The 12,464-nt window shown below is 44.8% G+C and overlaps 1 protein-coding gene across 1 annotated transcript in view; it reads right to left on the reverse strand.

Moving 5' to 3' along the window:
- LPCAT2 (lysophosphatidylcholine acyltransferase 2) overlaps nucleotides 1–12,345 on the reverse strand; it is a 75,455-nt gene extending 63,110 nt beyond the window's left edge. The window contains exons 1-4 of the mRNA XM_038754221.1: nucleotides 12,243–12,345; nucleotides 9,706–9,762; nucleotides 2,022–2,134; nucleotides 1,827–1,967 (exon numbers count right to left, since the gene is read on the reverse strand). Coding sequence (XP_038610149.1) covers nucleotides 1,827–1,967; nucleotides 2,022–2,134; nucleotides 9,706–9,762; nucleotides 12,243–12,345 — 414 coding nt within the window. The remainder of the gene's footprint in view (nucleotides 1–1,826; nucleotides 1,968–2,021; nucleotides 2,135–9,705; nucleotides 9,763–12,242) is intronic.
- Between the last annotated feature and the right edge of the window lie 119 nt (nucleotides 12,346–12,464).

The following is a 12,464-nucleotide window of genomic DNA, read 5'->3' on the forward strand; positions in this document are numbered from 1 at the left end:
CTTGTATCCCCCAGCGCTTAGAACAGTGCTGGCACATAGTAACCACTTAACAAATGCCACCGTTATTATTATTATTATTACTACCTTGCATCCCCCAGCGCTTAGAACAGTGTTGGCACATAGTAAGCGCTTAACAAATACCACCGTTATTATTATTATTATCACTCCCTTGTATCCCCCAGCGCTTAGAACAGTGTTGGCACATAGTAAGCGCTTACCAAATACCCCCGTTATTATTATTATTATCATTATTCCCTTGCATCCCCCAGCGCTTAGAACAGTGTTGGCACCTAGTAAGCGCTTAACAAATGCCATCATTATTATTATCATTATCACCTTGCATCCCCCAGCGCTTAGAACAGTGTTGGCACATAGTACGCGCTTAACAAATACCACCACTATTATTATTATCATCATTCCCTTGTATCCCCCAGCGCTTAGAACAGTGCTGGCACACAGTAACCGCTTAACAAATACCACCGTTATTATTATTATCATTATTCCCTTGTATCCCCCAGCGCTTAGAACAGTGTTGGCACATAGTAAGCGCTTAACAAATGCCACCGTTATTATTATCATCATTCCCTTGTATCCCCCAGCGCTTAGAACAGTGTTGGCACATAGTAAGCGCTTAACAAATGCCACCGTTATTATTATTATCATTATCACCTTGTATCCCCCAGCGCTTAGAACAGTGCTGGCACATAGTAACCGCTTAACAAATACCACCATTATTATTATTATCATTATTCCCTTGTATCCCCCAGCGCTCAGAACAGTGTTGGCACATAGTAAGCGCTTAACAAATGCCACCGTTATTATTATCATTATTCCCTTGTATCCCCCAGCGCTTAGAACAGTGCTGGCACATAGTAACCGCTTAACAAATACCACCATTATTATTATTATCATTATTCCCTTGTATCCCCCAGCGCTTAGAACAGTGCTGGCACATAGTAACCGCTTAACAAATACCACCATTATTATTATTATCATTATTCCCTTGTATCCCCCAGCGCTTAGAACAGTGTTGGCACATAGTAAGCGCTTAACAAATACCACCATTATTATTATTATCATCATTCCCTTGTATCCCCCAGCGCTTAGAACAGTGTTGGCACATAGTAAGCGCTTAACAAATGCCACCGTTATTATTATTATCATTATCACCTTGTATCCCCCAGCGCTCAGAACAGTGCTGGCACATAGTAAGCGCTTAACAAATACCACCGTTATTATTATTATCATTATTCCCTGTATCCCCCAGCGCTTAGAATAGTGTTGGCACATAGTAAGCGCTTAACAAATACCACCATTATTATTATTATCATCATTCCCTTGTATCCCCCAGCGCTTAGAACAGTGTTGGCACATAGTAAGCGCTTAACAAATACCACCATTATTATTATTATCATCATTCCCTTGTATCCCCCAGCGATTAGAACACTGTTGGCCCATAGTAAGCGCTTAACAAATACCACCGTTATTATTATTATCATTACTACCTTGTATCCCCCAGCGCTTAGAACAGTGTTGGCACACAGTAAGCGCTTAACAAATACCACCGTTATTATTATTATCATTATCACCTTGTATCCCCCAGCGCTTAGAACAGTGTTGGCACCTAGTAAGCGCTTAACAAATGCCATCATTATTATTATCATTATCACCTTGTATCCCCCAGCGCTTAGAACAGTGCTGGCACAGAGTAAGCGCTTAACGAATGCCATCACCACCATCATTATTATTATTATTAATGAATGATAGCACGGACTGATGGAGTGATGGAGTGATGGGGCGAGCGCCCCCCCGCGGATGTCGCTGACCTGCAGGCGCTGAGCGGCGCGGAGCCTTGAGCGCTGCACGAAGGGGTTGGGCACGGGCGGCGGGAAGAAGGAGGCCTGGCGGGGCACGCGGGGCGGGCGGGCGGGGCGCGGGACGGGCCCCGCACCCTCCTCCTCCTCCTCCTCCTCCGCGCCGCCCTCCTGCTGCTCCTCCTGCTTCTCCTCCGCGCCCCGCACCGCCACCGCCGCCGCCCCCGCGCAGCGGCTCATCTCCGCGCCCGGGTACCGCGCGCCGACACCCGGCGCCGCCGCCAGGGGCAGCAGCGGGACCGGCAGCGCCGCCGCCCGCACTGCGCACGCGCGGGTACCGGACGCAGGCCACGCCCCCTCCCCAGGCCACGCCCCCTGCGGGTCATTCCAATCAATCAATCAATCAATCAATCGTATTTATTGAGCGCTTACTATGTGCAGAGCACTGGACTAAGCGCTTGGGAAGTACAAATTGGCAACACGTAGAGACCGTCCCTACCCAACAGTAGGCTCACAGTCTAAAAGGGGGAGACGGAGAACAGAACCAAACATACCAACAAAATAAAATAAGTAGGATAGAAATGTACAAGTAAAATAAATAAATAAATAAATAGAGTAATAAATATGTACAACCATATATACATATATACAGGTGCTGTGGGGAAGGGAAGGAGGTAAGACGGGGGGGATGGAGAGGGGGACGAGGGGGAGAGGAAGGAAGGGGCTGAGTGTGGGAAGGCCTCCTGGAGGAGGTGAGCTCTCAGCAGGGCCTTGAAGGGAGGAAGACAGCTAGCTTGGCGGATGGGCAGAGGGATTGGGGGCATTCCAGGCCCGGGGGATGACGTGGGCCGGGGGTCGATGGCGGGATCAATCAATCAATCAATCAATCAATCGTATTTATTGAGCGCTTACTATGTGCAGAGCACTGGACTAAGCGCTTGGGAAGTACAAATTGGCAACACATAGAGACAGTCCCTACCCAACAGTGGGCTCACAGTCTAAAGGGGGGAGGCGGAGAACAAAGCCAAACATACCAAAAAAATAAAAGAAATAGGATAGAAATGTACAAGCAAAATAAATAAATAAATAGAGTACCTTTGGAGCCCCTATCAATCAATCAATCGTATCTATTGAGCGCTTACTGCGTGCAGAGCACTGTACTAAGCGCTTGGGAAGGACAAGTTGTTATATAGAAACAGTCCCTACCCAACACAGTGTAAAAGGGGGAGACAGAGAACAAGCGCTTCCTAGGTGCCAAGCACTGTTCTGACCGTTAGATCCTTACCAATCAATCAATCAATCGCATTTATTGAGCGCTTACTGCGTGCACAGCACTGTACTAAGCGCTTGGGAAGGACAAGTTGTTAACATATAGAAACAGTCCCTACCCAACACAGTCTAAAAGGGGGAGACAGAGAACAAGCGCTTCCTAGGTGCCAAGCACTGTTCTGAGCGTTAGATCCTTACCAGTCAATCAATCAATCGCATTTATTGAGCGCTTACTAAGTGCAGAGCACTGGACTAAGCGCTTGGGAAGTACAATTTGCTAACCTATAGAGACAGTCCCTACCCAACAGTGGGCTCACAGTCTAGAAGGGGGAGACGGAGAACAAGCGCTTCCTAGGTGCCAAGCACTGTTCTAAGCGTTGGATCCTTACCAATCAATCAATCATATTTATTGAGCACTTACTGCGTGCAGAACACTGGACTAAGCACTCGGGAAGCACAAGTTGGCAACACATAGAGACGGTTCCTATCCAACAACGGGCTCACAGTCTAAAAGGGGGAGACAGAGAACAAAACCAAACATACTAACAAAATAATGAGCCCCTATGGTGTGCGGAGCACTGGACTAAGACCTTAATAATATTCATTCATTCAGTCAGTCAGTCATTCAATCATTCATTCATATTTACTGAGCCCTTACATTCATTCATCCATTCCATCATATTTATTGAGCGCCTATGGTGGGCAGAGCACTGGACTAAGCCCTTAATAATATTCATTCATTCAGTCAGTCAGTCATTCAATCATTCATTCATATTTACTGAGCCCTTACATTCATTCATCCATTCCATCGTATTTATTGAGCGCCTACGGTGGGCAGAGCAATGGACTAAGACCTTAATAATATTCATTCATTCATTCATTCATTTGTATTTACTGAGCCCTTACATTAATTTATCCATTCCATCGTATTTATTGAGCGCCTACGGTGGGCAGAGCACTGGACTAAGACCTTAATAATATTCATTCATTCATTCATTCATTCATTCATTCATTCATTCATTCGTATTTACTGAGCCCTTACATTCATTCATCCATTCCATCGTATTTATTGAGCACCTACGGTGGGCAGAGCACTGGACTAAGACCTTAATAATATTCATTCATTCATTCATTCATTCATTCATTCAATCATTCATTCGTATTTACTGAGCCCTTACATTCATTCATCCATTCCATCGTATTTATTGAGTGCCTACGGTGGGCAGAGCACTGGACTAAGAACTTAATAATATTCATTCAGTCATTCATTCAGTCATTCAATCATTCATTCATATTTACTGAGCCCTTACATTCATTCATCCATTCCATCGTATTTATTGAGCACCTACGGTGGGCAGAGCACTGGACTAAGTCCTTAATAATATTCATCATCATCATCATCAATCGTATTTATTGAGCGCTTACTAGGTGCAGAGCACTGTACTAAGCACTTGGGAAGGACAAATTGGCAACATCTAGAGACAGTCCCTACCCAACAGTAGGCTCACAGTCTAAAAGGGGGAGACGGAGAACAAAACCAAACATACTAACAAATTAAAATCAATAGAATAGATAGGTACTAGTAAAATGAATAAATAAATAAATAGAATAATAAATATGTACAAACGTATATCCATATATACAGGTGCTGTGGGGAAGGGAAGGAGGTAAGATGGGGGGGATGGAGAGGGGGCCAGTCATTCCATCGTACCTTTGGAGCCCCTATGGTGTGCGGAGCACTGGACTAAGCCCTAAATAATATTCATTCATTCAGTCAGTCAGTCATTCATTCAATCATTCATTCATTCATATTTATTGAGCCCTTACATTCATTCATCCATTCCATCGTATTTATTGAGCGCCTACGGTGGGCAGAGCACTGGACTAAGTCCTTAATAATATTCATTCATTCATTCAGTCAGTCATTCGTATTTATTCAGCCCTTACATACATATCTATTCTACTTATTATTTTATTTTGTTAGTATGTTTGGTTTTGTTCTCTGTCTCCCCCTTTTAGACTGTGAGCCCACTGTTGGGTAGGGACTATATCATCATCATCATCAATCGTATTTATTGAGCGCTTACTATGTGCAGAGCACTGTACGAAGCGCTTGGAAAGTACAAGTTGGCAACATATAGAGACAGTCCCTACCCAACAGTGGGCTCACAGTCTGAAAGGGGGAGACAGAGAACAAAACCAAACACACTAACAAAATAAAATAAATAGAACAGATATGTACAAGTAAAATAAATAAATAAATAGAGTAATAAATATGTACAAACGTATATACATATATACAGGTGCTGTGGGGAAGGGAAGGAGGTAAGATGGGGGGGATGGAGAGGGGGCCAGTCATTCCATCGTACCTTTGGAGCCCCTATGGTGTGCGGAGCACTGGACTAAGCCCTTAATAATATTCATTCATTCATTCATTCATATTTATTGAGCCCTTACATTCATTCATCCATTCCATCGTATTTATTGAGCGTCTACAGTGTGCAGAGCACTGGATTAAGCCTTTAATAACATTCAATCATTCATCCATTCATATTTATTGAGCCTTTACATTCATTCATTCATTCATTCAATCGTATTTATTGAGCGTCTACGGTGGGCAGAGCACTGGACTAAGCCCCTAATAACATTCATTCATTCAGTTATTCATTCATTCGCATTTATTGAGTTCTTACATTCATTCATTCATCCATCCATTCAGTCGTATTTATTGAGTGTCTACAGTGTGCAGGGCACTGGACTAAGCCCTTAATAACATTCATTCATTCATTCTTTCGTATTTATTGAGCCCTTACATTCATTCATTCCATCGTATTTATTGAGCGCCTACAGTGGGCAGAGCACTGGACTAAGCCCTTAATAATATTCATTCATTCATTCATATTTATTGAGCCCTTACTGTATGCAGAGCACTGGACTAAGCCCTTAATAATATTTATTCATTCAATAATATTTATTGAGCTCTTACTGTGCGCAGAGCACTGGACTAAGCCCTTAATAATATTCATTCATTCATTCAATCGTATTTATTGAGCACTTACTGTGTGCAGAGCACAGGACTAAGCCCTTAATCATATTTATTTATTCACTCGTATTTATTGAGCCCTTAATGGTGTGCACAGCACTGGACTAAACCCCTAATAATGTTTATTCATTCATCAATTCAATCGTATTTATTGAGCACTTACTGTGTGAAAAGCACTGGACTAAGTTCTTAATAACATTCATTTATTCGTTCATTCAATCATATTTATTGAGCGCTTGCTGTGTGCAGAGCACTGGACTAAGCGCTTGGGAAGTACAAGTTGGTAACATATGCAGACGGTCCCTACCCAGCAAAGGGCTATAATAATTGTGGTATTAAGTGCTTACTATGTGCCAGGCATTGTATTAAGCGCTGGGGTGGACACTATTAAATAACAATAATAATTTGGGTATTTGTTTTCTGTCTCCCCCTTCTAGACTGTGAGCCCGTTGTTGGGTAGGGATTGTCTCTGTGTTGCCGAATTGTACTTTCCAAGTGCTTAGTACAGTGCTCTGCACACAATAAGTGCTCAGTAAATACGACTTTTAATTTTATTTAATTTTATTTTGTTAGTATGTTTGGTTTTGTTCTCTGTCTCCCCCTTTTAGACTGTGAGTCCAATGTTGTGTAGGGACTGTCTCTATATGTTGCAAATTTGTACTTCCCAAGCGCTTAATACAGTGCTCTGCACATAGTAAGCGCTCAATAAATACGATTGATGATGATGATGATTGACTGAATGAATGAATGTTAAGCGCTTACTATTCAATCACATTTATTGAGCACTTACTGTGTGCAGAGCACTGTGTACCAGGAAATCAGGTTGTCCTATGTGGGACTCACAGTCTTCATCCCCATTTTATGAAGGAGGTAACTGAGGCCCAGAGAAGTTAAGCGACTTGCCCAAGGTCACACAGCTGACAAGTGGCAGAGTCGGAATTAGAACCCACGACCTCTGACTCCCAAGCCCGTGCTCTTTCCACTAAGCCACAGTCCCTGTTCCATCTGGGGCTCACAGTCTTCATCTGTATTTTACAGATGAGGTAACAGGCACACAGAAGTTAAGTGACTTGCCCTAGGTCATGCAGGTGGTTATAATTATACTTATGTAAGTATGCTATTATATAATTATAATAATTGTTATAGTAAAATAGTACCCATTTTATGTATATGAGCTAAGTGACAAAATGAATGCTTTTGGAGCCACTAGACTCTGCTTCAGATACAGCAGAGGTAACATCACTAACTAATCTTCCCCGTCTGGACTGTGAGCCTGTTGGGTAGGGATTGTCTCTATTTGTTACCGAATTGTACTTCCCAAGCACTTAGTACAGTGCTGTGCACACAGTAAGAGCTCAATAAATACAATTGAATGAACAAATGAATACTCTAAAGAACTCTAAAGTTTTCATTCTTATCAATAGTGTATAGAATACTGTACTAGACCCTTAGAGGACCCACATAAGTAGGATAAGGGGCAATACTTGGCCTTGAAGGGCATACCCCCTAGTGAAGTAGCTTTCTTACCCCCATTCCTATTTTCCCTAGAAAAGGGAAATCTAAAGGTCACAAAGAACCCCAGTCAGCAGCGGTAAATCCAGAAGGCTTCCTGGACCAGTCAGGAGGCATGTGTGAGGACACTCTTTCTTAGCCAAAATAGTCTGCCTAAATGAGCTCAAGATAATTCTTTCAAGCCCAAATGCCAAGGGTTAGCTACCTAGCACATGGTCAATCTATCAATTAATAGCATTTATTAAGTACTTACAACATACATATCTGAATCCCTTGCACCCAAGTGGCTTAATCTAATATGGGGGAGGGGGAGGGAAGACAGATATAAAGGAAAATAACTAGACTAAACCTATACAAAAGGAAAAATGAATAAAGTTCACCTATATGCCATTTCATAGAGTGTGGAAACAGCTGTGGAAACTTTTTAACGTATGTACATAAAATGGCTCATTACTTTTGTTTGGGACAGTCCACAGACTCTTAAATGTTCACACCATGAAGACCCCTGTGGTTTCTTCACCTTGGGCTGACCAGATCAGGGTTTCCTTGATGCCGAGGATTCATCAGCTCCCTCTGCCCTGTGGCTAGGATCTGTTTCTCTCCTTCAATCAATCATCATCATCATCATCAATCGTATTTATTGAGCGCTTACTATGTGCAGAGCACTGTACTAAGCGCTTGGGAAGTACAAATTGGCAACATATAGAGACAGTCCCTACCCAACAGTGGGCTCACAGTCTAAAAAGTCAATCAGTAGTATTTTTTGAGTGCTTGCTATGTGCAGAGTGCTTGTACTAAGCTCTTGGGAGAGTACAATACAACAGATTAGTCCCTCACCTGGACAAACCTCCTGGATTGGGGGTGCTTGGGAGCTCACCCTCCATCCCATCCTACTCCCCCAGTGCTGTCTGCAATCAGGTGGCCAGTACGATTGAATGAATGAAAGGAGGTGGATTAGGGACTCTGGAAGGAACCCACTTTAGACCATCACCTGGCTCTGGCCCTCAGTTCCAGCTCTGGCACTGGCTGAGCTCCTCAAGCTACTCTACCTGCTGGGTTTCATTTGTCTCTGCTCTCCCCCCTGCCTGAAACTCCCTTCCCCATTACATCCAACAGACCACTGCTCTTCCCTTTGCCAGAGCCCTTCTGAGACCACACCTCTTCCAAGAGGCCTTCCCTGATTAATCTCTTATCTTCCCACTTTATATCCCCACGTTTCATCCCTCCAATGCTGTTAATGCTTTTTCAGTTCTCACTATCCGGTAGCACTTGAGTTCATTTATACTTCACGACTCCCCTGTCTATAATTTATTTGTCTGTCTCCCCTACTAGGTCATAAACCCTTTGAGGTCAGGGATTGTGCTTTCTAATTCTGTTGTGTTCTCCCAAGCACTTAGTACAGTGCTGTGCACACTGTAAGACACCCAATCAATCAATCAATTGCATTTATTGAGCGCTTACTGTGTGCAGAGCACTGTACTAAGCGCTTGGGAAGTACAAGTTGGCAACATATAGAGACAGTCCCTACCCAACAGTGGGCTCACAGTCTAAAAGACTGTGACCCAATAAAAGCTATTGACTGAGGTCTGCCGCAGCTAGACAGGAAGGATGGGGGAGTGGGCTAGTCAGCTCTCCTTTGAAGCACAGGTCATGTGATGTGATCTTGGGCAGATAAAGGCCCCTTGGGCTACCAGGCTTTCCCACCTTGGCCTCTTGGTTTTCAGTAATAATAATAATAATAATAATGGCATTTATTAAGCACTTACTATGTGCAAAGCACTGTTCTAAGCACTGGGGAAGTTACAAGGTGATCAGGTTGTCCCATGGGGGGCTCACAGTCTTAATCCCCATTTTACAGATGAGGTAACTGAGGCCCAGAGAAGTTAAGTGACTTGCCCAGAGTCACACAGCTGACAATTGGCAGAGCCGGGATTTGAACCCTTGACCTCTGACTCCGAAGCCCGTGATCGTTCCACTGAGCCACGCTGCTTCTCAACAGGCCACTTTAGCGTGGCTTCCGACTCCCAGGCTCCCCCAAACCAGTCCGGCCTCTCTGTCTCCGCTGACCTGTCCTGTTGACACTGGGTCCTGGGCTGATGCCCTCATCTCCTGGTTTCTTTGGACCTACAACAATCCAGAATGCTCAGCCTGGAGTTTATCTGCCCTTGTTCTCTGGACCCTTCCCCAAGACCACCTTCCGGGGTCACCCCAGGGCCAAATCTACAAGAGGCCTTGACCACCATCTGGGCAAGCTTCTCTGAATCAGGGGGCTGTGGCCACACAATGTAGTGGTTAGCAGGGCTGGAAGAATCTGCTTTAGACCATGTACCTTGGAGGTCCAGCCCCACATTGTCTGCCCCTAATCTCAAAAAGCAGTCTGCTTCTGGGAAAATACTACTAATATCCCAGAAATTTCAGAGCATGGAAGCCCTTCATTCTCTCAATCAGTGGTATTTATTGAGTGCTTACTATGTGCAGAGCATGTCACTAAGCACAACAGAGCTCTCCCAAGCACTTAGTGCAGTGCTTTGTAGACAATAAGCACTCAATAAATACAATCAAATACAATCAAATGAATAAGTGAACTTGCAAATACGTTCCCTGCCCATAACAACCTTAGTCAAGAGGGAGTTTTTTCTTGTCCTGTACCAGCCCCCACCCTCCCCTGGCAGCAACCTGACACCCCCTCTTTCTTGCAAAGCCTGCAGACTCCCCTCTCTTCTGTAATAAGTCAAAGATGGGGTCTGCCCTGACCCCTTCCCCACTACAAGCTCTGCTCTTCCCCAGAGTGAACTGGAGTCCTGCAGCGAGGTTGACTGGAAAGAGTTTGGCATAGGATGCTCCCTGCCCAGCTACTTCCTTCCTTCCACCCACCGACTAAACTCACTCCAGGACTGGTATGAAACCCATCTCCCATCTCACCCCCATCCACCCCAGCCTACCACACATTCCTAGATGGTATCCCTCTAGACTGTAAGCTTGTTGTGGGCAGGGAATGTGTCTACCAACTCAGTTTGTACTCTCCCAAGCACTTAGTCCAGTAAACACTCAATAAATATGACCATTTGGTATTAGATTGAAGCCTAAAGGGAAGACATTCCCTCCCTCCCACCCCCCACCCCCACCCCCACCCCTCTACACCCACTTGAGCGTACAAAGGATAACTGACTTTGGTGACACCAACCAGCTGTGAGGTCACATAAGGCCAAAGATCTAGCTGAAAGGAGCTTATTGTGCGGTTGCAATGAGGCTGGGACTTGGAACCAAATCCATGCTCCCCCTTTTCTGAAACTGCGTCATAATGGGCCAGACTTCCCCTTTCAATTGCCTACTTGGGTTTCAGAGCTGGAGCAGGAGAGGCACCGCCTCTGCCTGAGAGGAAGCTTCCTCTCAGCTCACAGCCTAAACAGAAGCCTTGTTCTCAAGGTTTTCTCCAATCCTCCACCCCTGACAACCCTCCTCTGAGGCGAGTAAGGAGGTTGGGGGTCCTAGGAGGAGGGAGAAAGTGATATACAGAAAGAGACAGGGAGGCAGGGAGAGAATCAGAGCTGGAAAGAGACAAAGAGAAAGTGTGTGTGTGTGAGAGAGAACCAGAGATAGAGAGTGAGACGAAGACAGAGAGGAAAAGAGAGAAAGAGAACCAGACATGGAGAGGGAGAGAAGGAGAAAGGGGAAGAGGGGGGAAAAGGGGAGAGGGAACAGGAGTGAGGGGGGAAAGAAAACATATACATAGGTGAATCTAATGATTCGGAATCACAATTATCTACAAGACAACCATTTTTGTATTGAAACCAGGCACCTGCATGGACAGGGGACAATGAGAACTCATGGTGTGAATGGAAAAATCTTGGCTCTTGGAACACTCTTGTCCCCTGAAATGATGAGGTCTGGCAGCCTAGATCTCGGTGAAAGTGGGACTCGTGTCTAAGAACAGATCATGTTGGTGGGAGGGTAGGACGGCAGATGGGAATCTCTGGACAGGGGCTTTGCTCAGCCTCTCCTCCAGACATCGTGGCTGCTCCCGGGGTCCTGTCAGAACTGCGGCTATTCCTCAGTGCTTAATGCCAGAGAGTATGTGTTCAGCTAGGTCCCACCCCGAAAGTACAGTCCATTCAACAGATTCCACAGGCCTTCAGAGGCCCAAGTCAGGTGCCCTCTTCCTCTGCTCTAGGCAGGGGCTATGAAGACTCTAGACCCAAGCCTGGCCCTGGTCACTCCCTCCCTCTTGTTTCTCTTCAGCATGGCTGGTAAACCCATCAAGCACACCAATCCTCCTTGGAGGACATTTTTATTCATGTCAGTTGACATTCCCCTTTATCTCTTCATGTCCAAATAATAATAATAACTGCAGTATTTGTTAAGAGCTTACTATGTTCCAGGTGCTGTCCCAAGCACTGGGAAAAACACGAGATAAGCAAGTTGGACCCAGTATGAAGCAAGGCAGATGGGCTACGGACCTAGATAAAACCATACAGGAATGCTAACAAGTAAAATCGCAATTTGGCTTGTAGGTAAATAGGACAATATTTGAAAACCCGAGTCCTTCAGTCCTGGAAAGAGATTTTGTGGGGTTTTTTTCTTGAAAAAAAGAAGTAACAAATTACATACAGCAAATCGACAGTTGAACCAAGGCATTGAAACGACCAGGAGTTGAGACAACGCAATTCTGCGACAACGTGCCAAGATTTCTCTGGGGTTGAGGGGCATCCAGAGAGGCCTCAAGTGTGGTGTAGTGGATAGAGCACAGGCCTGAGAGCCATAAAGACATGGGTTCTATTCCCGGCTCCGTCACTTGTTTGCTGTATGACCTTGGGAAAGTCAATTCA

Source organism: Tachyglossus aculeatus, chromosome 11, assembly GCF_015852505.1.
Source record: "Tachyglossus aculeatus isolate mTacAcu1 chromosome 11, mTacAcu1.pri, whole genome shotgun sequence".
NCBI lineage: Eukaryota > Metazoa > Chordata > Mammalia > Monotremata > Tachyglossidae > Tachyglossus > Tachyglossus aculeatus.